This window comes from Salvia hispanica, chromosome 4, assembly GCF_029641045.1.
Source record: "Salvia hispanica isolate PSC_SH4W2 chromosome 4, Shi_PSC_v1, whole genome shotgun sequence".
Lineage (NCBI taxonomy): Eukaryota > Viridiplantae > Streptophyta > Magnoliopsida > Lamiales > Lamiaceae > Salvia > Salvia hispanica.
The window spans coordinates 40491759-40519264 of record NC_142695.1 but is presented as its reverse complement, the minus strand read 5'-3'; the positions used below and the strand labels follow the sequence as shown (position 1 = coordinate 40519264).

Below are 27506 nucleotides of genomic sequence, written 5' to 3'. Positions count from 1 at the left end.
ATGTATATTGCATTTTTGTGTATAAAATATTGCATTTTTCGTGCCATGTGGCAGAACGTGATTGGATGTACGTTAGCACTCTAATTAAGGATGAACCCTAATGCACCCCTATATATATATATATAATATATATATATAGGGGTGCGTTAGGCTCCTTTGCACCCTAAGTGTCCTATTTCCTTCTTAATCTCAGCCCTTAGAATGAAAATGTGCATTATTAGTCTATAATGTTGCATTATTAGCCGCTGTGCATTATTAGAATGAAAATGTGCATTATTAAATGACACGTGGCATTAATCTAACCGTCAGATGACAAAATCGTGGGACTAGGAGGATTAAGAAGGAAAAAGGACAAAAGATATGAAAAGGATTTGAATACATCCCTATATATATATCTTTTGTCATTTTTCCTTCTTAATCCTCCTAGCCCCACGATTTTGTCATCTGACGGTTAGATTAATGCAACGTGTCATTTAATAATGCACATTTTTATTCTAATAATGCACAGCGGCTAATAATGCAACATTATAGACTAATAATGCACATTTTCATTCTAATAATGCACAACGGCTAATAATGCAACATTATAGACTAATAATGCATTGATCACAACCATCCAATTCAAGGATCCAAGGGATGAGATTAAGAAGGAAATAGGACACTTAGGGTGCAAAGGAGCCTAACGCACCCCTATATATATATATATATATATATATATATATATATATATATATATGTTTCATCCTTCAATAAGCCTAATTAGAGTTTGTGATGCATGTTATTAGTGACCTGTTTTTTCATTTCAACGAAGTAAAATCTGCTTAGAGTGAAGTATTTCATGCTTAGAGTGAAGTGTTTGTGATCCATGCTTATGGTACACTATTTTTTCATTTCAGTGAAGTAAAATGTGCTTAAAGTGAAGTATTCCATGCTTAGAGTGAAGTGTTTGTGATCCATGCTTATAGTGCTCTATTTTTTCATCTCAGTGAAGTAAAAACATGCTTAGAGTGAAGTATTCCAAGGTTAGAGTGAAGTGTTTGTGATCCATGCTATTAGTGATCTATTTTTTCATTTTAGTGAAGTAAAACGTGCTTAGAGTGAAGCAATACCATGGTTAGAGTGAAGTATTTGTGATGCATGTTATTAGTGATCTATTTTTTATTTTCAGTGAAGTAAAATGTGCTTAGAGTGAAGTAATACCATGGTTAGAGTGAAGTGTTTGTGATGCATGTTATTAGTGATCTGTTTTTTTTCATTTCAGTGAAGTAAAATGTGCTTAGAATGAAGTATTTCATGCTTAGAGTGAAGTGTTTGTGATGCATGTTATTAGTGATCTGTTTTTTCATTTCAGTGAATGAAAATCTGCTTAGAGTGAAGTATTCCATACTTAAAGTGAAGTGTTTGTGATATATGCTTATAGTGCACTGTTTTATCATTTCAGTGAATTAAATGTGCTTAGAGTGAAATATTCGGTTAGAGTGAAGTATTATGATGCATGATGGTGCCTTTATTATGCTTACAGTGAAGTATATTGTGTTTATAGTGAAGTATATATATTGTTACAGTGAATTGTTTTTTACTATATATTTATTTCATTATTAATCCTTTTTAGTTTCTATAAATAATAGGACAACATGTTAATTTTTTGAAAGCTGTTGATATACTTAAAGAAAGACGAAGAGAAAGATCTAGTGCAGCGAAAACAGAGGCTAAGATGATGATTGGAAGCTTGGCGTTAATGAAGGCGAAGATCATACCAATTTGATATTTTTAGCATGTTTCATTTATTTCACTGTAAACCCTATTCGGTTCATTTACATTCAATACTATGTTTGTAACTAACATTTGTTTTTATAGAAAAATTTTATCTGTTTAGTTCATAGCTATTTTTTCACAAATGAAATACTTGTTATGATTCTAAACAATATACAGTTCACAAATGAGCTACAACGAAATAAGTATGCCGAACGAAAAAAAAAGTTTTCAACGAAACATAACTCATTAGCAGTGAACTAAAACCATTAGAAAGTGAACTAGATACATATACGAAATGAACTAAATATATGTAATAAATTAGGAACAAATTCAAACTTGAGCTGCGCACAAAAAAAAATCTGCAACGAAACAAATCTCTTATAGTAAACTAAAAACAAGTAAAAACTAAACTAAACATTATTTACAATGTGCCACATACACAACCAGTGGTCGTATTGTCAAGGACCTTCTTAATAACAACTTTGATTCCCAAATCTTGGTCTGTTACAATCAATTTGGGAGCTGCACCCATGTATTTCACAAATTGGTTCAATAACCATGAAAAGAAGTCAGTATTTTCCTTAGGCAGAAGTCCAACAGCAAATGCCATGGAAAAACCGTGATTATTCTTGTCCGTAAACAGATCAAACATCATACAAAACCTACATATTAAAATCATCATATAAGTACACTATACAGAAACTTTAATTCACTGTAAGTGATATAAACTTCACTATAAGGCAGGTCACCACTATAAAGTGTGTGTTCATTTTTACTTCACTATATGTTATATAAATTTCATTATTTGACATGTTTACCTCACTCTATGGTATACTTCACAATATGACTCACTATAAGCATTATATACATCACTATAAGCATAATACAATTCACTATAAAGATAATATACTTCATTGTAAGCATATATCCTAGTTCACTATATGCACAATATACATCACAAAGTTCTCAATATACTTCACTGATTCACTATAATATCTTTCATTGTAAGCATATATCCTAGTTCACTATATGCACTACAAGGCATGCAGAATATACTTCAGTGTAAGCATATATTAGTTCACTATATGCTCAACATACATCACTATATGTTCAATACTTCACTATTCGTTACATATACTTCACTATATGAAATATTCACATCACTGTAAGCAATAAATCAATGTTGTATAAAAAAGTCATGTTATACTTCACTATATGAAATATTCACATCACTGTAAGCGATAAATCAATATGGCATAAAAAGGTCATGTTATACTTCACTGTTCGTTACATATACTTCACTATATGAAATATTTACTTCACTATGAGCAATAAATACACCACTCCAACATAATATGAGTAATATTAGAACTAATCATGTTGAGCAATTCACAAAACACGTACACTTCAATTTAAAGCATATATACATCACGTTAACCACTAAATACCTCACTCTAACGTCTTTTCACATCACACACTCTAATCATGTTGAGAACAAACACAGAGACTTCGGCTTCGTCAATTTAACTTATAATAATTGATAATTACCTCTAGATCAGTTTCTCCTTGCTCTTCCGACAAAGAGTAATCATAATCGAAATAATCCTCCAATGATCGTATCGGAATTGAATCCATATGATCAAGAATTAGGATGTCGCTGATCAATCACGCTGGAGAATGAATCGTGGCTAATCAATCGCAATGGAGGAATGAATCGTGATTAATAAATCAGAAAATATCGCGCTGGAGGAATGAATCGTGGCTAGTCAATCGCAATGGAGGAATGAATCGCGATTAATGAATACAAAAATATCGCGTTGGAGGAACAAATCGTTGATGGTCAGTTGCGTTGGACGATTCACGATGAAGACGATCGGAAATCTGAAATAAAACAAGATGAATAATTTAGGAATCACGCAATTTACGATGAAGAACAAATCAAGACGATTCACGATGAAGAACAAATTTTGAATTTGGAAGAAATCGGCGCAAGAATTTTTGGAAGAAATCGGCGCAAGAATTTTTGTTTTAACCTATAACATTAAATTGGAGCACCAAGATGTGTGGCTGAGATTTATTCTCTAGTTGTACACTTAAGACTTTGATCACTCCTCTTATTAGTATGAAAAATTCAAAGAGATATTGGTATCTAAAATCATAAATTTTAACAAAATTTTGGAATTTTCCACGAATTTTAAAATTGGTTTTAAATATCACAAATTTTACATTTTGTTTGTTATTTCCCACGGTAGGTCAATCACCATATCTGACTAACTTACACGGATTTTTTTTTTTTTTAATCATACTTAGTCTTACTAAATCAACGTGATTTTCTACAAGCTTTTTATCATACTTGCAACGAACATAAAAAAAATAGTCTAAAATATCATAAATATGTCATGGTTGCTCAGGTAGGATAAGTTTTTTGTCAAAGATTTCTTATTTGGGTTGGGTTGAGCAAATAAAATGTCAAATTTATGATATTTTAAATTAATTTTAAAGTCCGTGGAAAATACCAAATTTAACAAAATTCATGATTATTGGAACCAATATCCCAAATTCTAAAAATCTCATTAATACATTAGCAAATTCTAAAATGTATAGTTCTTCAACAAAAGTTAACACAAATCTGCTTTCTTAGTCTAACCATTTCTGAGAGTATGGCAGTCTTATGAGCCCAGATGTTATTAAGTACTCCCTCCGTCCCATTGAAGATGACCCACTTTTCTTTTTGGTTTGTTCCAATCAAGATGACTCATTACTTAAAATGAAAACACATATATCTCTACTTTATTCCCTCTCTCTTAATTTACTCTCTCTTCTTACCACACAAAATATAACTGCATAAAATCCCATGCCGCTTAAGGAAGGGATCAAGGAAACGGAGGGAGTAGTATTAGTACTACTACTAATAATAACAATCATCAGAGCTCGAAATACTACTATAAATTAAAAATTATACAGTAAATAACAAAAATATGGCATGCATACTGACAAAAATTAAGAACTACTAGATTGAACTGGTTTATTTATTGCAACCTTTTACTTCATTTAAATTTTAGGTAAATTTACTATCAAAATATTGATGGTTTAGTGTAACATTCCATAATGTTGAAACTAAGCACACACAGATGAATGCGAGAAAGTTGACACTTGTAAGCAAACATGGAGAAATAGTTCGACACAAACAACAGAAAAAACATCAACACACAAACCAAACAGGATACTGCAAAAACACACTTAAAAAGCAAGCACGGATAGTTCAACCAAGATCTCAGTACTCCTCATTCTCATCATCATCTCCTTCGGCAGACTCAGCCCCAACTTCCTCATAATCCTTCTCGAGAGCAGCCAAATCCTCCCTAGCCTCAGAGAACTCACCTTCTTCCATACCCTCACCAACATACCAGTGAACAAAAGCACGCTTGGCATACATCAAGTCAAACTTATGATCAATCCTTGAGAAGACCTCAGCAACGCTAGTTGAGTTGGAAATCATGCACACAGCCCTCTGCACCTTCGCCAGGTCTCCACCAGGGACAACAGTTGGTGGCTGGTAGTTGATACCACACTTGAAACCAGTCGGGCACCAGTCGACAAACTGGATGGTCCTCTTGGTCTTGATAGTGGCAACAGCTGCATTCACATCCTTGGGGACGACATCACCTCTGTACATCAGGCAGCAGGCCATGTACTTCCCATGGCGAGGATCACACTTCACCATCATGGATGAAGGCTCAAATGCAGTGTTGGTGATTTCAGCAACAGAGAGCTGCTCATGGTAAGCTTTCTCAGCAGAGATCACAGGGGCATACGATGAGAGCATGAAGTGGATCCTTGGATATGGAACCAAGTTGGTTTGGAATTCATTCACATCCACATTCAAGGCTCCATCAAACCTCAGAGATGCTGTCAAGGAGGAAATCACCTGCAATTTGGTTAAGGGTTTGATCAGATATATAAGTTAACCCGTTATGTTATGCTTTCAAATATCAAACTCTGAAGTAAATATTATACCTGGGAAATAAGCCTGTTCAGATTGCAGTAGGTGGGCCTATCAATATCAAGTGATTTGCGGCAGATATCATAGATAGCTTCATTGTCAAGAAGCACAGCAACATCAGTGTGCTCAAGAAGGGAATGAGTGGAGAGCACGGAGTTGTAGGGCTCAACCACAGCAGTCGAAACCTGAGGGGAAGGATAAATGGTGAAACCCAGCTTCGACTTTTTACCATAGTCAACAGAGAGCCTCTCAAGCAGAAGAGATCCGAGCCCAGATCCAGTACCACCACCGACAGCATGGAAAACCAAGAACCCCTGCAGTCCAGTGCAGTTATCCGCAAGCTTGCGGATCCTATCAAGGCAGAGATCAACAATTTCTTTGCCGATGGTGTAATGGCCTCTGGCAAAGTTGTTGGCAGCATCTTCCTTGCCACTGATAAGTTGCTCTGGGTGGAACAGCTGACGGTAACTGCCAGTGCGCACCTCATCAATCACAGATGGCTCAAGATCCACAAACACAGCACGAGGCACATGTTTCCCAGCGCCAGTCTCACTGAAAAAAGTGTTGAAGGCATCATCACCACCACCAACGGTCGTATCACCAGGCATTTGCCCATCAGGCTGCAATACAAGTAATTAAAAGTTAGATCTGTGAGAAAACACCGGATCTGAGATGATAACAACAGATAACTACACAATCTACGAAACATTGCCACAATACGAAATTTCACTTAGAATTTACTTGGATCTGATTACAATAAAGAGAAGTAGCAAGAATTCCTCGACACACTTCAATTTTGCAGTAATGTCCAGTAATAGAAGTATGAAGATACACTTAGATCTAATGAGATTTAAAAACACAAAAGGTTACTACATAACACAACATCTTCAAATACCAAAAATGGAAAGGACAGTCTACAGATCTGATGAGATTATGACGAAAGATACGATGCAGTTTCAATTGAACTATGCTACAAAATGTAGCCAAATCTTACAAAACAATCAGAAATACGAGTACAAAACCAGATCTAATAAGCATTTTCGACAAACAGCACCAAAATCATCTAATATGAAAGTAAGCGAAAGTAAAAACATTAGATCTAATGAACTTGTGAAGAAAGACGGACCTGAATCCCATGCTCTAGGCAGTAGAGCTCCCAGCAAGCGTTTCCGACCTGAATACCGGCCTGACCGATGTGGATCGAAATGCACTCTCTCATCTTGGAAGGTTTTGGGAAGAAGAACTAACTAGCTATTAAAATGGAAAGAGAAGTGGGAGAGAAACCAGAGGCGTATACAAAGACGACTCTGGATGAAAAATTTTGGGAGTGGAGTTAAGGTTTTCGCATAGGGGAGTTATATATAAGCTGAGAGTAGTGGATTAGTATTTTTTAAAAGAAAATAATTAATGGCCGGTTGGTGTCCGTAACTGCTCCGCTTTCTATGGACGGAGCTTGTCTTTGAAATTTGAATTTCGAAGTAACGCCATCCATCAACAACGGATACCCAACACGCATATAATTAGTCATTGATTAATTGATTGGAAAAATTATAATCCCAACGTTAAATTAAAAAAAAAAAAAAAAGAAGTAAAAGAAGAAACAGAGAACGAAAAATTGTAAATAACAGTGTGAGTTTTAAATTTTAATGTATAATTGATCAGTAAGTAAGAGAAAGTGAGGAAAAAGGTACTTCCTCCGTTCTGTAGCTGAGTCGTATTTCTTTTTTATTGTCTCATTGTATCTGAGTCATTTCATTTTTTGGTAAAAAGTATTTTACTCTCTCTTCATCTCTCTACTTTTTTTCTTTCTACTTTATTCTCCTTTTATCTAACTTATTTAAAACATTTTTTTTTAAATTTCGTACCGAACAGAAATGTCTCTACTATGGAGGGACGGAGGGGGTACTAAAATGAGTGTTACTGGACACTGGAGTTCATATTATAAATTATGTACTCCCTCCGTCCCCGATTAAGAGTCACACTTTGACCGGGCACGGATTTTAAAAAATATAAAGAAAAGTTGGTTGAAAAGGTTAGTGGAATGTGGGACCCACTTTTTTATATTGATTTTATAATAAAATGTGAGTAAAGGGAGTTAGTGGATTGTGGGACCTACTCACCATTTATGGTAAAAATGAAGTGTGACTCTTAATTGGAGACGGATTGAAATGTAAAAGTGTGACTCTTAATCGGGGACGGAGGGAGTAGTATATGATTACTCCCTCCCAGTGACGGAACCAGGAAATTAAATAAGTCGGGGCTGAAAATTTTAAAATAATAATAATAATAATAATAATAAAATATTTAACTTTACATGTATTGTCTGTACAACTTTTACTGCACACTAGATGATATTCTCAACGTCCGTCATTAAGAGTCCCATTTGAAATCTGCACAAGTTTTAAGAAATGTAAAAGAAAGTGGATGAAAAAAGATAGTAGAATGTAAGAATCATTTCTATGTATTAGTTTTTATAATAGGATGTGAGTGGAATGAGTTAGTGAAAAATGAGATGTATATACCATTTAGTAAAAATGGACATGGACTTCTAATGGCGGACGGAGGGAGTAACTGTTTTGGATAAATCACTATGTCTTGAAATCACCTAAGAACAATCTCATTCTGATTTTTCTGAAAATTTATTTCTCAATATATACAATTAATATATTACTCCCTCCGTCCCGGCTAAGATGACACATTGCTCAGCCGGCACTGGATTTTATGAGTTATTGGTTAAAATGTTTAATTAGAGAGAAAGAAGATGGCTGTAAGTATTAAAGTAGAGAGATAAAGATAGATGAATATTTTCCTAGGAGTGAGAAAAAAGTGGTTGAGTGTATTAATTGGAGAGAGAAGTTACCGAAAAAGGAAATGTGTCATCTTAGTTGGGACAAACTAAAAAGGAAAACGTGACATCTTAAGCGGGACGGAGGGAGTATTTGTTTATTCATCTCCCATTCTATTTTATAAATCTGCCTTAATAAGTTTCACATACTAATAAATTTATTAACTACTACTTGCATAATACAAATAATTTTATACTACTCCCCCCATCCCATAAAAGATGTCACACTTGTGGGACGGCATGAGATTTTAGGAAGTTTTATTTTGTGTGTTAAATGGAGAGAGAAAATATAATTTTTATATTCATGTGAGAGAGAACTTTTTCCAGAAAAGGAAATGTGACATCTTTTATGAGACAAACTAAAAGGAAAAGTGTGACATCTTTTGTGGGATGGAGGGAGTACTAATTCTAATTCTACCATACCATACCAGTGATCTTAATCCAAGTACCAAGTAAATTAGGAGGTATTGGGGCAAATAAAACTTATAAAAAACATGAGACGTACTGCACATTGATGCACTTAAGATTTTTTTATTTGATAAAATTAAAAACATTTACATACTCATCAAATTCTTATCTGAAGCTGCTGCTTATGTCAAGGGCATTATTAGTTTATTATAGCCAAAAATTAAAATCAGCCCAACAATTATATAAATGGACCAAAACTTATTAGCCCAATTAAGTATCCTTGGAGTCTAAACAGTGGGAGTGCAGGGCTTGATCTAGGGCGGAGACCGGTCGGAGAACGGAGGTATAAGGCGGGGTCGGGTTTCGGTGCCGGCCAAGCCCCCGCTGGTGCGGGGGCTTGGAACTACGTAGTTCCGTCGCTGCTCCTTCCGTCCCTAAAGAGTATGCACTATTTCCTTTTTCATCCGTTCCCAAATAGTATGAACTTTCAATTTCGGAAACTCTCTTCTCTCTAATAAGGTGAGACATATTCTCCACAAACATTACTTAAAAAACTATCTCTATCTATCTCTCTCTTACTTTACCAATAATGCATTAAAACTCGTACCGAATCCAAAGTTCATACTCTTTGGGGACGGAGGGAGTATTATTTATTGAAAATATTCCATATTTAAACTTAGTCTAATTTTGGTGAACATTGCAAAATGGTAAAACTAATCTATTTTTTGTGAGCACGCCGAGAATAAACTAATCTATTTTTTGTTAGTTAAATTGAGAAAAGATAAAGTAAGAGTCAAAAATAGAAAGTTTCACTCTCATACTTATTCCATTTTTTTCTTTTTCTCTCTTACTTTTGATCTTACTCTATCTTTTCTCAATTTAACTGACAAAACAACAATACATAAAAACTCATGCCGAAAAGGTAATATTCTATATAGGAGGGAGGGGACTGTTGGAGTATTTAATCAGACATTTTACCATTTAAGTTACTATAATTTAAATACTTATGTCTATTACTTGTATTATTTTTTACAAAGAACTGAAGCGGAGAATAGAAAAGCGAAGCGAAATGGTCCAACGATGAAAACTGAACTGCCTATACTCGGAGAGCCAAGACTCTCGATCACATTGCTAGTACTATGGACACGATGAGCAAAACTTTCCAGTTGGAGGAATTGATGAAGAAAGATACATCGAGGATGTCTGAATTAGCTATGGAGATGCACGATGACATTATTGCTCAACTTTGCTTCGACTCAGAATCACGTAGTTTTTAATTTTTTTGGACATGTACTTTTAAATTTTTTAATGAAGTAATTTGGTTACTTATAGTATTATGATATGATGTAGAAATTGAGGATGGCTTGTTTTGTTACGAGTAGTACTTTGTTATCCAATATTCCAAATTTCCAATATTGGTGCGATATTTTTACAGTGTTATCCCATTTTGGGTCGATATTTAAGTTTTTGACGGACTCCAACCGGCCGTAAGATCATTTCAAATTATTCACCTATAAAACTGCTAACCATCTTCTACTCCATAACAATTCATCCAGAGCGTCTTTGTATACGCATCTGCTGTTCTCCCTCTTTTCTTCCTACTTTCAAATTTCATTTCGAAAATGAGAGAGTGCATTTCAGTCCACATCGGCCAGGCTGGTATTCAGGTCGGAAACGCCTGCTGGGAGCTCTACTGCCTTGAGCACGGGATTCAGGTTCCTCTTAATCCATTGCATCTGATGTTTTATTCTCTTACTGTCATATATGAGGATTTTTTTTTTGTCGAAAATGCCTATTTTATACTCGGATCTGATCTTCTATTGTGCTTCTACTTCTGATTGTATGAGATTTAGCTACATTTTTGTTAAATCGGCTCTGTATCTGTAGCTGTTCGTTATTGTTCATTTATCGTATAATTTCGCCAGATCTGTTGAAAAACCCTTTGATTTTTGGCATTTCAAGTAGATATGTATACATTTTTTGTTTCCTTTGAAAATCTCATTTGATCTAGGTATTTTCTTATCTTCATTACTCGAAGTTACTGAAAAATGACGTGTGTCATGGAATTGTTGTTACTTCGCTTTAATTATATCAGATCTAATGTTATTTTGTATGTAAGAAAATCATGATGTCGTTGTGGTGTAACAGATTAAATATTCATAGATAGTGTGGTGTTTTTATGTTATTTATCTCAGATCTTGTTATACGAATACATATTTGCCCAACTGAACTTTAATTTACTTGTATTGCAGCCTGATGGGCAAATGCCTGGTGATACAACCGTTGGTGGTGGTGATGATGCCTTCAACACTTTTTTCAGTGAGACTGGCGCTGGGAAACATGTGCCTCGTGCTGTGTTTGTGGATCTTGAGCCATCTGTGATTGATGAGGTACGCACTGGCAGTTACCGTCAGCTGTTCCACCCAGAGCAACTTATCAGTGGCAAGGAAGATGCTGCCAACAACTTTGCCAGAGGCCATTACACCATCGGCAAAGAAATTGTTGATCTCTGCCTTGATAGGATCCGCAAGCTTGCGGATAACTGCACTGGACTGCAGGGGTTCTTGGTTTTCCATGCTGTCGGTGGTGGTACTGGATCTGGGCTCGGATCTCTTCTGCTTGAGAGGCTCTCTGTTGACTATGGTAAAAAGTCGAAGCTGGGTTTCACCATTTATCCTTCCCCTCAGGTTTCGACTGCTGTGGTTGAGCCCTACAACTCCGTGCTCTCCACTCATTCCCTTCTTGAGCACACTGATGTTGCTGTGCTTCTTGACAATGAAGCTATCTATGATATCTGCCGCAAATCACTTGATATTGATAGGCCCACCTACTGCAATCTGAACAGGCTTATTTCCCAGGTATAATATTTACTTCAGAGTTTGATATTTGAAAGCATAACATAACGGGTTAACTTATATATCTGATCAAACCCTTAACCAAATTGCAGGTGATTTCCTCCTTGACAGCATCTCTGAGGTTTGATGGAGCCTTGAATGTGGATGTGAATGAATTCCAAACCAACTTGGTTCCATATCCAAGGATCCACTTCATGCTCTCATCGTATGCCCCTGTGATCTCTGCTGAGAAAGCTTACCATGAGCAGCTCTCTGTTGCTGAAATCACCAACACTGCATTTGAGCCTTCATCCATGATGGTGAAGTGTGATCCTCGCCATGGGAAGTACATGGCCTGCTGCCTGATGTACAGAGGTGATGTCGTCCCCAAGGATGTGAATGCAGCTGTTGCCACTATCAAGACCAAGAGGACCATCCAGTTTGTCGACTGGTGCCCGACTGGTTTCAAGTGTGGTATCAACTACCAGCCACCAACTGTTGTCCCTGGTGGAGACCTGGCGAAGGTGCAGAGGGCTGTGTGCATGATTTCCAACTCAACTAGCGTTGCTGAGGTCTTCTCAAGGATTGATCATAAGTTTGACTTGATGTATGCCAAGCGTGCTTTTGTTCACTGGTATGTTGGTGAGGGTATGGAAGAAGGTGAGTTCTCTGAGGCTAGGGAGGATTTGGCTGCTCTCGAGAAGGATTATGAGGAAGTTGGGGCTGAGTCTGCCGAAGGAGATGATGATGAGAATGAGGAGTACTGAGATCTTGGTTGAACTATCCGTGCTTGCTTTTTAAGTGTGTTTTTGCAGTATCCTGTTTGGTTTGTGTTTGTATTTGTATTTGATGGACTATTTTCATGTACTATCTCCTTACTGATATTCTCCACCAGTGTCGGCGTGCTTACTCTTGGTTTATGTTTGTTGGCATTTTCTATTGAAATGAGTTATTGATAATTTGAACCAAAGAAAGATTAGAACTATTCAAACTTGAGAATTACTTAATGCTACTAACGCAAGAAGACAAAACTTTGATAAAGATGTTGGTAGATGGCAACTTGTTTTTCAAGCAGGAGCGGTTGTTTTGGTATCTACCATTATCATCAAGTTTCTCTCATTTTTAAGTTTTAAATTTGATTTGATATTTTTATTAAGTGTTATAGTACTTACTCCATTTTTTTTTTGTCGTTTTCCAAGTTTTTTTTTAAAAAAAATTTAACACTCTCCCGCGTCCAATTTGACACTAATTTCTTTTTTCTTTTGTCTCCAATCAATTACGTTCTTACTTTTTTAGTATACTATAGGAGTATTATTTTTGATAATGGACTCAAATTCCGCCTACTCAATATACTCGCATTTTTTTACTATAGTATCACTTTTGACTATATTTCTTAAAACTCATGTCAAGTTAAATCGTGCCAATTAATGGGAGACGAGAGTAGTATTTTTTAAAAAAAATTATAGAATCCAAAATGTAGTCACCTTAGATGGCCGTTCGGTTTCCTAGATAAAATAATATCAAGATACAATCTAAGATTGAATTGTGAGATTATTTTTGTCAAATAGACTATGATTAATAAACACATGATTATTCATCAAGAATTAAGTTATAAGATTGAATCTCATGAACCAAACACTCTATATATATATATATATTTAATCCCTTGTATGGTATTATAAGCCCTTCCCGCCGAGTTCCTGGCACGATGACAACACAATTGTCACCCCTTGAAGTCATTGAACAATCATAAGAAAATGGTTTGTTCTAAATATAGGGGCAAATCACTAAATATTACAATAATGGGTTAGACCACTTCTAATTATACACCAAATCTCATTTTTGGTGTAAAAAATACTCCAATACACTATACTCAAATCAATTTTTAGGGTTTTAATGAAACAACATCAAATTTAAATTAAATACCATAAATGAGTAGCTACTGCAAAAAATTTGAGATACTGCATATTTGTCCTTATTATTATTTTTATATATTAAATCAACATGTATTATTTTGATCATGCTGAGTAGTACTCCATTAATATATTTTAGCCGCTGTATTTTACACATAAATTATTTTGAAATTTGCAAATATTTTTCCATTGAAAAATAATTAAATAGGAATTAGCAAGCTATTCTATCATGAGACTATAGCCATGTTCTTTTGCAAGTAATAATTAATAAATTTACTAATATAGGAATGAATATTATCTAAAAAAACTTAGCTATTTTGTGGGAACAATGAGTCTTAAATTTTAGCTATTTCTTTTATGTTTTAAGTAATTGGGATACTTTAAATGTGTTTAAATTTATACTCCTATTTGAATTTTTATGTTTAGTGTATTTCAATTTTAAAATTAGTGTAATATTTTTATTATAAATTATATTTAATACAAAATATATTAATAAAAAAAATTTGTTTAGTTATTGAGTTTATATAAATTAATCTTAAAATATTGTGGGATTAAACTGTAAATTAAATAAGTACGTAGGTATAATTGAAAAAAGTATAAATCTGGAAGTTTTTTTTTGTTCGAGTTTGATGTAAATGATTGGAATATAATTACTTTTTGGTGTGACCCAAATTCAAAAAATAAATTTGAGTTTGGTGTAAATGGTTGGAGATGACTTAGACATTATTATTCGCATTGCAAAACTTGGTAGATCTATCTCTCTTTAAATTCAAATGAAATCATTATATTAGGCCTCACATAATTTGCATTTAAGATTTGTCAAATTAATAAGGAGTATCTATAACTATTTTTATATTACATCTCAACAAAACAAGTCAACATTAACAATAACTAACTAGTACTCCCTCAACACCATGCAAATCAAAAGAAGGCTAGTTACAAAGTTTGAAGAATTCTGTGATAGACGACCACATGAAACCTAAATCGGAGGATCGAGATGCTTTTGGGTATCTACAAAATTACTTGAAAATATCTAATTGTGGAAAATGCTTAAATAATTGAATACTCGTATATAACTTGATTATTTTATTGATAAAATATAGTTTAGGAAATGGATAAAGCCCATAAAATCAAGAACTACCCGTTCTCGGCCCAAATTAGACACTCCGAAAATTGCTTTAGGGTTGTACATATATTCTCTGCAAAAGCTTTCGATTTCTTCAGCCGCGAAGCCTCTTACAATGGTGCACGTTAGTTTCTACCGCAACTGTAAGCTTCTATCTCTCACTTATCATTCTGTATCTCCTTTTGTATGACGTATATTCAAGCATTATCTCTCTACTTTGTCGAACTGTGTTCAGATTTGGTACCAAGCCTTAGGTTTTTAATTTGCGATCGAGCTTAGAGTTTATTATGCTACCATGTTTTGAAATTATTGATTATTTCGACATGTTCTAGTTTAATTATGTATGAATGTTCTTCCATATCATCCCCTTTTGATTCATAATTAAATAATAGAAGAATGTTTTTTTATAAGATTGTTAATGGCCAATTTTGATGCAGATGGTAAGACGTTCAAGAAGCCTCGCAGGCCTTATGAGAAGGAGCGATTGGATGCTGAGCTGAAGCTTGTTGGGGAGTATGGGCTGAGGTGCAAGAGGGAGCTGTGGAGGGTGCAATACGCATTGAGCCGCATCCGAAACAATGCTAGGAATCTCCTCACCCTTGATGAAAAGGATCCCCGCCGAATCTTTGAAGGCGAGGCCCTTCTCCGTAGGATGAATAGGTATGGCCTTTTGGATGAAAGCCAAAACAAGCTCGATTATGTGCTGTCCCTCACTGTCGAGAACTTTCTTGAGCGCCGCCTTCAGACCCTTGTGTTCAAGGCGGGAATGGCCAAGTCCATTCATCATGCCCGTGTGCTCATCAGGCAGAGGCATATTAGGTATTAAATTTTCACTTTTCTTGTTTATCTACCTCTGGTTGCTTTATGATATTTGGATTGGAGATTAAAGCATAAATTGTCATCAGGAATGTCTTTTGTTGGGTTAGTTTGCAATCAAAAGCAGTAAAGGTATTTTTTTTTGTCTAAGATAGGCAGCTTAATGGTGTGCATTTTCCTGATAATATCTTAAATATCTTAACATATTGAATATTCTCTTCTCTGTGCATTATCTTTGGAATAATATCCTTATATATTTGTGCATTTTCGTTGTAATCTTTGTTTTTAGTAAACATTTCAACTGGCTTGCTTGCATATATCTCATACCATGTCTTGTGTTGCTGCAAATTAAGACACATCTAAAGTCAAATTTGGGCCATATTTTACATAGTTATGTTATTATTCATTTGGTAGTGTTCAGTTCTTTCTACCTAGCCACTCTCTCTTGTGCTATATGGAATACATATTTCATATATAAGGTTCTCCTCATGTTTATAATGGTTCATCTAATATTCTCATTTCCTTTATTGATCAGGGTGGGAAGACAGGTAGTAAATGTTGCTTCCTTTCTGGTCAGGGTCGATTCACAGAAGCATATAGACTTCTCGCTTACTAGTCCCTTTGGCGGTGGTCGTCCTGGTAGAGTCAAACGAAAGAACCAGAAAGCTGCCGCAAAGAAGGCTGGTGGAGGTGATGAAGAAGAGGATGAAGAATAAGCATCATCTCTGTGATAACCTTATTCGTAACGGTTCATTGATCTTTCAAAAATGAATCTCTCTTGTTTTCTTTTGATATACTCCTATCTGTTTCTATCAGTTTTTTGTTTGAGATTATCACAAACGATTTTGTGTTTTAAGCGAGAATGAAATGAATACAGAATATTGATGTCTTCAGTCTTCAGTCAAAAGTATGTGATAGTCTGGCATGCTATCAATGTCAATATCAACTAGTACATAGTTTTGGACTCAAATGAATCATAATCAGTCCTGGACTCCTATATCTATCTCATGAGGAAAGTTCAGCATTACCCTATTCCTAACTAGATATGTACAAATATGATCTATGCGATCTTTCAAGTAAGCCTACTCATGTTGTTGTATCCATGTTCCAAAATCCATCCCCTCGGCCTAGAAATTATAAGTTTAAAGAGCAACAACTTTTTCATATATTTATTGAAGCCACATAATTAGGTTTCAACAGCCAATTTGGATAGCTGAGTTGTTCAAAAATAGCCTTGTATTATTTTTTTTATACAAATTATTATCCGTGGTAAATGCTTCCTCAATCCCAAAATATAGCATATTTAGACGAAATTTTATTGTGACCTTGTTGTTATGCCTTTAAACTCTACTATCCGTTGGGAGATTTTCGGCCTTGATCCACAAATCCAGTCACGCAGGATTAGTCGGTTTTTTAGGGGGTGTTCAGAACACATGTGGTCAAACAAAAAAAAGATAAGGGCGATGCATAAAAGTTAAGGATTTAAATAATAGGAGTACCAGTGTACCATATAAAATAATGAATTTGAAAGGGTTATTATCTTATATCATGCTCCCTCTGTCCCTAAAAAGTAAGAATTACTCCATTCGTCCCACTTTAGGAGTTCCGGTTGGAATATTCCATAAATGGTATTAGGCCCCACATTCCACTAACATTTTTCCACTCACATTTAATTCTAAAACTAATATAATAAAGTATGACCCACATTCCACTATCTTTTTTCACCAACTTTCCTTTACATTTCTTAAAACCCGTGCTGAACTCAACCGGGACTTCTAAAGTGAGACGGATGGAGTATTTTCTTTTTAGTTCACCCCTAAAAATTATGAACTTTCTAATTTTTTTCTCTCTAATGAGGTGGTACACAGGTACTCATTCTTCACTAACAATACTTTAATAACTTTTTCTTTCTCTCTCTCTTTTACTGTTCAAATTATGCATTAAAACTCGGGCCGAACCAAATGTTCATACTTTTTGGGGGCGGAGAGAATAATAAGTACTCCATATTATTATTTATTAAACTATACTCATATATTAACACAAATAAGGAACTCACAGTAGCATATCACTCCTTATGATAAGTAAAATCATATATCTAGGACAAGGCTTTTTTTTTTCTATAATATTATAGTATGTATTAATAAATGACAGTATTATAACTTAAATTAAATTATTTATATGCGAGAACTTAAACTAAATACAGCTGATGTTATACATCCAGAGTTCTCACTCTCCATTGACTGAAAGTAATAATTTCACAATTTGCCTTATAAATTTTCTCCAAATAGTATAAAAAGTAAAATTATTAATAAACAAAGACGGTTTAACATGAGTCAAGATGGCCGAGCGGTCTAAGGCGCCAGTTTCAGGTACTGGTCCGAAAGGGCGTGGGTTCAAATCCCACTCTTGACATTAAATTTTTCTTAAATTTTTTATTTTGTTATAACGAGTAATTGTTGTTGGGCCAATTTTTTTTAGTGTGGAATTTCATTCTACCATCGTCATATCATTTGTCTCGGGCATACGTGTATAATATACATTGTGTAGGAGTTGTTCAATAAATCTCATACTATTAACACAAATGTACTCAACTACATATTCAAGAATAATTTCTATAACCCTCTTGTTTAACTATTGAACTTTTAAACAACCAACAATTATACTAACAATTACGCATACAAACACTAGATAAGATCAAATTCTATCCAAGTAGAAAATGATTCAACATGGAAATAGAAAAAAAGCAGGTTGGACGTAGATTTTGGTGCCAACAAAGCTAATCCTACTTAACTTGTTGTCGCACCAAATCAATTGCTCCCTACTAATTCTCGACATGCTTAAAACTCGTGACACTAATTTCACATCTACTTGTGCAAAAAAATGAAGAGCTTCTTCATCTCCCCTCCTCTTTTGCTTTTGGAATCTCCTCAATATGCACTTCTCACTCCTCAATATATCCTTCACCTTCCTCTCCTTCTGCATACACAATCAACATTCCAATCAAATTTAATATTTCAATTTAGTTGCGAATGTAGAATAATAATTAAGAACCTTTTGAAGAATTCTTCGTAGCTGCATCAACATCTTGAGGTCTTGAGGGCTATGAAGGACAGGCAACGACCCAAAGCCACAATCCTTGTCCGAACGAACGAATTCCCAAAATATGCGTATCGATTCTTCAAGCATCTCTACCAGCATTTCACTACCGATCACATACTCGTTCCTCTCCTTTGTTCTGTCGTCCTCTGCCAAAACCATTCGTCTAAAGTTAGTAATGAGGTGAGACATAGAGAGACGCGACAGAATCAGATTAAGAGACGTTGTCACCTCTTATGAGAGGAACCTGGAGAAGATTGCGGAGAACACAACGAGCCTTGACATAGGTCTGCACTCGCCCCCCCTGGAAGGGCTCGTCTTCTATGAACCTTTGAAGGAGAACTTGAAACTGCTGGAACTCGGCCACCACCTCGTTGTAGCAATGGACACTGTGTGGATCAGAGTTCCATAGCTCTAAGGCCTTCTCGTATTGCCACTGCAGGATTTCCCACGACAGGCACATCTGACCTGCGTACACCACTTCCACATCACCCTGCAGCTCATTCATCAGCTTCTTCATTGGGCTGCTGCCCTGCTTTTTATGTTTCGACGTCCAAGGCTTTTTCGAGACTAGGGACTTTAGCATTGGGGCTGGCTTCACTTTTTGTTGGAATGGATCATTCTGCTGCACAAAACCTGCAATTACATAATAATTTGATTCATTTACTTTTAGTTTATAAGGCTTACAAAATTTGACAAGATCAGAGTTGTTCAATCTATTAAATGTTGTGATGAACTAGTCTATATTGCTTCTTTTCAAATATCTAAGCCATAGCCTAATTAAAGAATATTTGACGATAACAAACTGGATTTAGTAGTAGGATATAATAGAGACTTATCTTAGTAAAGCTACAAGCTTATCTAAATTGGTTGCTAAGTTCTTTTCTCGAACAAAAATGTATTTTACACTAACATAACCAAGCTAGATTCAAAACATACCAAAATATTATTGTAAAATGAAAGGCAAATGAACTACTAACCCATGGCATACATCTTCTGGTAGTTGAGGATATCGAATTTACGCATCATTTCTCTGTAGCTCTTGTGAAGCTCAGCAATGCAGTCTCGATGCTGCATTTCCTCGCTCTCGTCTATCTTCCACGGCTTCAAGTCATCGATGACCTTAGGCGTCTCGGACTCCTCCACAATAGTAGGAAGACCTGTGGCCTTCACCTTCTTAAGCTCCATCTGCAACTGCTCAATCAGCTCCTGATGCTCCCACAAACACTCCAACTTGTTTGTAACTCCATCATTCTCAAAAGGACTACACTTCTTTTCCAAATCCCCATTATTTGTCTCCATATCATCTGCTGATACAAATCCTTCACCACTTGAATTCACTCTAAAATCTTTCTCAAAACCTTGCTCTTCTTCTACTTTCTTGCTCTCACTCAAAGATTCCTTATTCTCTCCAAAGCTCTCACTGTCTAAAGATCCTCCATCACTGCTTATCTCAGACTCACCAACAGAATGTTGTAGGAGTAAATTAACATTGAACTTGGGAGTTGCTTCTTCCTCTCTCTGCTCAAGCTCAGCATCTTCATCGACGTGTCTAAGAGGGAAAGTGGTATGTACCTCAATCAAGGCAGAGGATGAGAGTTTGAGATTGCAGGAATCATCTTTCTTGTTAGTACTGATTCTTGTGAACTCATCAAATGAAGGAAACTTGAATTTCAAATGCAGCAGCTCCAATTCGTTTTCATCTCCACGGCCTGCCTCAAGAAATAGTACATCTTTCTTTGCCGACTTTTTCAACCAATTAACAAACAGAAAAGAGAGAATAAATTTAATGAAATTAAAACACCTGGAAAAATAGGAGAAAAAATAGGTCAGAAATGAAGAAATAGCATGGAAAAGAGACACCAGTTTTTGGCAGAGGAAGCAAGGATTCAACTTCATGTTTAGAATTGGAGATTTGTCTTTTTTATTTTTATTTTTTGGTTTTTGATGGGATATATGCAGGGTTTGAATTGGGATTGAAGCAACCAAATAGAGTTCATGGCTAGTTTGAATAAGTGAAAGAAAATGGACTTTTGATCTGTAAAATAAACATGATTAGCAGAGAAATCTGAATCAGAAGAGGTTGAAAGGGGACCAAATTGATCGGAGATAATGAAGATCAAGATAAAAATCAAGAAGATAGTTACCTGGCAGCGACTTAGTGCTTGCTTAGTTTGGAGATGTTTGTTACATGAGAGTCACATGCATTAATAAGATACAATGATTGTGGTAAGACTAGTGTGTAACATTCTTATTTCTTGATTCAGCAAATTGGTATATGGCAGAGGCAGACATTATCGGAATGACATATGAGTTGAGAGGTCAGTGTGGTTGATCTAGTTTTGTTAAATGTAGAGAGGGAAGAAGATTAAATTGAGGGGTTACAATTTGAGATAAATTAAAGTTGGGAATTTTTGGACCGACGCAAGGGTAGGACCATGACATCACATGATTTTAGAATTATTAGAGGATCATCACAACACCAAAATAATTTAATATCAGCATAATTATGGAAGGATCATCAATTCATCATATCTTAGGGCTGAATAGTTATTCTGTCGCAAATGCAAAATTATGACGTAAGTCACTTTGTAATTACTGTTTGTGACATAAAAGTAGACTGATTTTGATGATAACGTGAAAGTGTAATGAAATTCTACGGAATGCTATTCTTAATTTTTCACCGAGTTTATGATTAGTTCTTAGGTAAAGTAATTATAATTAATCAAATACTATTCTTTCTTTTCTTTTTTTATACCAAAAACCCAAGAATATCTCACGTTGAATAAACTACCAAAGTGGAAAACAACTCATAAAAGATCCCTAATGTCTTGGATTTACTTAATTAGATCTAATAAATTATAGTAATGGGGAGTGTTATATTGCTAACTCAATACCTAATTGCTAACTACAACTAAATAATAGCCATTAGATATTCAAATTAAGGGCATAGATCATCAACCAAGAAATATCAATACGATCAACAAAAAACGTTAATAAAGCCATAGGATTATAACCATAAAATATCAATAGGGGTATTAATGTCAATTAACTACATGTTTAGTTATACCTAACTTTTAAAAGAAATCTCAAAACTTTAAATTCATATAACATATATCAAATTAAAGATAATTTTACAAGGATTCCAACGATATCATATATGCATATGTTCCAACGTCAAAATTTGAAAAAAAATTCAAATTTTTTATAATTTTTTCGTAAAGCAAAAATGTCAACATACTATATAAAATATATCAATATAATACATGTAGAATGTCAATATAAGCAATGGGTTAACATTCTTAAAGCATCATGTTGACATTCTCAAAGCATTGTGTTGATATTTTCGAAACACTATATTGACATTTTCATCTAAAACCCTAATTTGACGTTTTTTTTAATCTTTTTTGATTTTATTAATAAAAATGAAAATTACACGTGACAAATTGTAGACCGCACGTTTTCTAAAATTCTATGGCCTTAAATTAGTTGTAGTTAGTAATTAAATGATGAGTTAGCAATTGATCACTCCCTGTAGTCTTTTTATCAATTCATAAATTCATGAACTTGACTTTGTATCGATCATTGTAAAATTTTAATATTAGTTTTTATAATTTGAGATGGGCTATAGTGAGTAATAATATTTTGATTATAGTAGTAGAAATATCATTCACTTAAAGGCCTTATTTGATATAGCTTGACCAGGATTATTCATTTTACTTAATATTAATACCAATTTATTTAGTTTTGTATTCTAAACTTATGAACTATTGTTTCATGTGAGTTATATTCATAAACATTTAGTAGTATATTTTTTCATTTGTTCTTCACTTATGAAATTTTGTTTAATTTGAATACTATACGTTAAGATTAATTTGTATTGATTATGTTTATTATGTTATTTGAAGTATGATTTCTGTGTTTGTAATAGATATTTTAAAGTGTACTAATCTATATTTTTTTCAATTTACATTTAATTAATTAAATTATTATTTTATTTAATAAAATATTATTGTACATTTCTTATTTTTAAACTCTAGCAATGATATTGGTTCTTATTTCCATGGACTTATATAAATGTGTAATCAGTACCTAAAAATTATAGGCTCCGTGCATAGCACAACTGATGATAATAGTCATGAATAAGTTTTTTGTTATGTTTGGCATTATTTTGTACTAGTATATTTGGAATTATCATGCACAAAGAAGATGAATCTCTATACTATCCTATATTTCCAAAATAGATTTAATTATTTTCTCTACTTAATTTTTGTATATAGATGATACTATTATATTATGCTCCAGAGTTTATGGGCCAAGATTGGATCAGTTTTCATTGTATAAAACCGCATATAATATGGGCCAATATTGGATCAGTTTTCCCATGTGCCGCTTGGAACATGGACTATGACCGGCGACATTATTTTAATAAAATAAGAAAAAAATATTATTAAATAATTTTTATAAATAGAAATAAGATTAATTTTGCCCTTAACAATTGATATGGAATATTAGAGTCCATAAGGGACAACAAAGTACTTCTTAGTGTTACGGGTTATGAATAATGTAAATGTTTAATTTCTTTTCAGTTATTATGGATATGGTTATGCTATGATATTTGATTAAGGAGTGATATATTATAAAAGTATGTACAACACGCAAAGCTCGTTATGATTGGGGGACGAGACGGGTTGGGGATACGTTCCATGCATTCCGGCCCTTCCCCCACCCTCCGTCGGTTACTCGGCCAAGTGATGGAAGGGGGCCTGCCCCTCCACGCATGAGCCCCTCCTCGGCCAATTAGCTTTTGCCGTGAAGCCCACTAGCGGCATGTGAATGGGCTTCATGTTCAGCTAGTTTATATTTAAAAATAGATATTAGGGTCCGTTTGGTACACGGAATTGGAATTAAATTAGAATTGAAATTCTATGGAATTGAATTGTAAGGAATTATTCAATTCCCAATCTTTTGTTTGGCAAAATAAAATAATTGATATGGAATTGAATTTATAAATTTGAATGTGTGCAGTGTGTGTGTGTGTGTGAATGTGCAGTGCGCGTGTAAGATGTGTGCGCGTTTGTGTGTCTGTGAATGTGTGTTGTGAGTGTGTATTGTGTGTGTGCTGTGTGTGTGTGCGCGCGCGTGTGTGTGTGTGCAGTGTGTGCGTGTGTGTGAATGTGTGTGCTGTGTGTGCTGTGTTTGTGTGTGAAGTGTGTGTGTGCGTGTGCGTTTGTGTGTGAAGTGTGTGTGTGTGTGTGTGTGCGCGTTTGTGTGTGAAGTGTGCTGTGTGTAATTTAATAAATATTTGGAATTCCATTACTTTTGATATGGAATTCATATTGTGGAATTGGAGGATTTAGAATTGAAATTCAATTCCAAATCCAAGAATTTTGTGATACCAAACACCGGATTTGGAATGAAGTTTCCAATTTCAATTCTACACCTCCAATTCCATATACCAAACACAGCCTTAATGTAATTCAAAATTACCCCATTACTTAAAATATATTCGTTATACAACGGATTTCTACCTAATGTGTAAAATGTTCTAAACACAACGAGTCACAATTAGAATGGCCTCATGTGCAACCAGTTTATATTTAAAAAAAAGTTATTAATGTAATTCAAAATTTACCCCATTACTCAAAATATATCCGTTATACAACGGATTTCTACCTTATTGTAAAATGTTCTGAACACCGATACGAGTCACAATTATAATGGCTTCATATGCAACTAGTTTATATTTTAAAAAAAGTTATTAATGTAATTCAAAATTTACCCCATTACTAACAAATTTCTACCTAATGTGTAAAATGCTCTAAACACCGATACGAGTCACAATTAGAATCAAGTTGAAAGTTTATTAAGGGACTTAAAAATAGGTTGGGTCTCTAAAAATGTAGCAAAAAAGTAGAAGAAGAAGTCTCTCACGCATAGGTTGGAATTGCTTCCATGAATTTTAATAAAATGAAATTTTAGGATTTTAATGGATTTTGTATTTTAATTATACTGAAATAAATAACTTATTGAATAAAAGAAATAGAAAAAAAAAAAAAACATATGAATAGTTAAGGGAACGAATGAGTAGTTGTGGATGATATAGTTCTTATATTTTTTAAACTAGTCTGGAGTTTATGAACTGAAGAACTAAATTGAAATGTGTTTTGATTTGCGAACACAATCAACTGGCATGGTAGGGGTTAATAGGTTATGGACAAGACAGCGACACATCTTGCCCACCTTTCAATAATTATTTCCGCTTGCCTTAAAAGGGAAGTAAATACATGTAGGATTTACTTAATTAGCTGGTTAAATTAACTTAAATGGCAATAACACGACCTAATACTTTCTAATTTTGTGTAGAGCTTTATATGTCTGCAATAAACATGAAACAAAACATGGCACCTAAAAGAACTCTGCCACTCCAAGAATTTCAGAGCTATATTAAGACAACAAATAGGTACTAATATTAGATTAGGAAAGCATAGATTTTATGTTTATATTTAATTTTTGTCGAAATACAATATAGATAAATAAAACCCTCAAAAGACAATGTCAAATCTATTACTGTCCACGACTCCACTGGGATAAAGATTAGATGAGATAAAGCAAAAGATGCAAAAATAAAAGAGGATATCATGACATCTAAAGTACAACACATACAAGATTAACTTAACATATGTAGAATAATCGTTTTATTAAATCTGGATATGTCAGTCATTCTCTGACCTGATTAAGAAATTATTAATTAAGCCCCAATTGTTTAATATAACCTCTTTTTGCTGCTTGATTTCAGACAAACCTTTGAATAGAACGAATTAGGATGCATGCGATAAATAAAATAAAATAAAACAAAATCATTAACGCGAAGACCAATTTAGATAAATGTCACTGTAAATAATCAAATATATGTTTCCCACATATTTGATAAAGGCTAATCATCATAGCTAAGCAAAACAAAGTTTAATCAAGGTATGAATCTAAGAAGCAGAACTACTCCCTCAAATTCCAGCCGAAATTTCAATTTATCTTTCCTCAACTATCTAAAACCTGTTTTATTTTAATTTAAACCAATTATTAATCTCAACCAAGAGATTCAATTCCATTCAAGAAGAAGACGATCCATCATGGTTGTGGTGGTGGCTGACCTCCTCCAGCTGAGCATCCTCTTTGCTGTCACTCTCTTCACCAGTTCCACTTCCACTTCCACCGCCGTCATTGGCCGCGGCCGGCGAAGCAGATCGACGATTCTTCTTGTTGTTATGCATCCACACCTTCAGAACCCCTCTCTCCAATCCAACCTCGCTGCAGAATTCCCTGATCAAATCCTCATCTTTCTTCTGCAATTTCCACCCGACTCCCTCAGCGAATTCCAGCATTTTCTCCTTCTGTTCCTGGGTGAACTTTGTGCGGAACCTCTTGCGGCTGCCTGAGCCCGGATTCTGCCCTCCGCCGCCGACGGGCTGGCCGTGGCTGAGGGCCAGCAGCATGTGCGGCGCCGAGGGGTAGTAGGCGGAGGAGATCGGCGGCGGCGACGGGGAATTGTCGGGGCTGGCGCTGCTGAGGCGCGGCGGGAGGGGGAGGTGGCGGTGGTGGGGGTGGAACTCGATGACCGGCTCCTCCGGGGGGTCGCGGCGGTGGAAGTTGCGGTGGCAGTCGCACGCCGCGCATTTCAGCGAGTCCGGATCGGTGAAGGAAGGCATGAATTCGCCGCAGCCGTCGACGGCGTGGACGCCGAGGCCGGCCGCGTGGTTCCTCATGCATTCCCTGAAGGTGACCACGACGGCGTGGCGCTTCAGCACGCCGTTGCTCCCGGGTTGGATCCGGGTCGGGGTCTCGGATTCAGCATCGGGGGTTTTGACTGCTGCGGAATTGCTTAGCGCCATCAAATCAAAATGATTATGCACTGATTTTAATTTTTGCTTGTGTTGTGAGTGAAGAGTGTTTAGTTTTTACTCCTATTTAAAGGGCTGAGATTAGAGGTGGAGTTTAGGGTTTTGAGGGGAAAAAGCAAGAATCTTTATGGAGGAGATGAGGAGATTAAGTTAGAGAGAGATAGAAAACAAGAATGGGTTTGGTTTTTTTGTTTGAATGATGATGATGATGATAAAAATCTTAGATTTCGTGGTGATGCGTCTTCACCACTTATTTTTATTTCTATTTAACTATAGTTAATTTATGTGGTTAACTCATAACTGCCTCTTTTTTTCTCATGTGAATCATATTAAATGCACTTTGCCAACCTATTTTCTCTCTGGTTTTTGACTTGTTCCTTTTCACACACAGTAATTTCTACCCACAGTTGACTGTCTAATTCCCTAGTTTTATTAATTTAAAGGAATAAAATTATAATTCTGGATTTAAACTCTGTGGGATAGTGTGTGTACAGAACCAGTGACCATGTAATAGAGCCAACTCAGAGGCTAGTAAAAGTCATTTCCTGAGTTTCTTCTTTTATGAGATTTGAAGGCTCAAGTATAACAAAAGGAAACCACTCCCATTTATGCCATCTTATTGTAATTTCTTATTTCAATTTTAATACTAACAAACTTTTAATTCACAGTACATTGAATTTTTCTGATTTTATGGAAACTGAAATGAAATACAATCTGACTTACTTTGCAATTATAACATGGCATTAATTACTTTAAATACTCAAATCAGTACTTAGACTGAGTATAAAAAATAAAATAAAATAAAGTTTGCA

General features: G+C 35.0%; 4 protein-coding genes, 1 non-coding gene and 1 pseudogene across 5 annotated transcripts; 3 read left to right on the top strand and 3 right to left on the bottom strand.

The window, feature by feature from the left end:
- Window positions 1–4891: 4891 nt before the first annotated feature.
- Window positions 4892–7094, bottom strand: LOC125196225 (tubulin alpha chain-like). The gene is made up of 3 exons (XM_048094649.2): window positions 6885–7094; window positions 5773–6378; window positions 4892–5683 (listed from the first exon to the last, which is right to left on the bottom strand). Exons 1-3 carry the CDS (start codon window positions 6975–6977, stop codon window positions 5030–5032), a joined length of 1353 nt encoding a protein of 450 aa, XP_047950606.1. The 5' UTR covers window positions 6978–7094; the 3' UTR covers window positions 4892–5029.
- Window positions 7095–10540: 3446 nt separating this feature from the next.
- On the top strand, window positions 10541–12765 carry LOC125195749 (tubulin alpha chain-like). Its single transcript, XM_048093945.2, has 3 exons — window positions 10541–10726; window positions 11264–11869; window positions 11959–12765. Exons 1-3 carry the CDS (start codon window positions 10634–10636, stop codon window positions 12610–12612), a joined length of 1353 nt encoding a protein of 450 aa, XP_047949902.1. The 5' UTR covers window positions 10541–10633; the 3' UTR covers window positions 12613–12765.
- A 2117-nt stretch (window positions 12766–14882) lies between these two features.
- On the top strand, window positions 14883–16593 carry LOC125192245 (small ribosomal subunit protein uS4y-like). The gene is made up of 3 exons (XM_048089764.2): window positions 14883–15027; window positions 15322–15703; window positions 16236–16593. Exons 1-3 carry the CDS (start codon window positions 15000–15002, stop codon window positions 16414–16416), a joined length of 591 nt encoding a protein of 196 aa, XP_047945721.1. The 5' UTR covers window positions 14883–14999; the 3' UTR covers window positions 16417–16593.
- Window positions 16594–18032: 1439 nt separating this feature from the next.
- On the top strand, window positions 18033–18112 carry TRNAL-CAG (transfer RNA leucine (anticodon CAG)). The gene has a single exon. It is a non-coding gene; the product is annotated as a tRNA-Leu (tRNA).
- Window positions 18113–18250: 138 nt separating this feature from the next.
- On the bottom strand, window positions 18251–20922 carry LOC125193091 (uncharacterized). The gene is made up of 4 exons (XM_048090821.2): window positions 19777–20922; window positions 19028–19432; window positions 18752–18945; window positions 18251–18676 (listed from the first exon to the last, which is right to left on the bottom strand). Exons 1-4 carry the CDS (start codon window positions 20693–20695, stop codon window positions 18422–18424), a joined length of 1773 nt encoding a protein of 590 aa, XP_047946778.1. The 5' UTR covers window positions 20696–20922; the 3' UTR covers window positions 18251–18421.
- A 4737-nt stretch (window positions 20923–25659) lies between these two features.
- On the bottom strand, window positions 25660–26897 carry LOC125192910 (zinc-finger homeodomain protein 8 pseudogene; annotated as a pseudogene).
- Window positions 26898–27506: the final 609 nt, after the last annotated feature.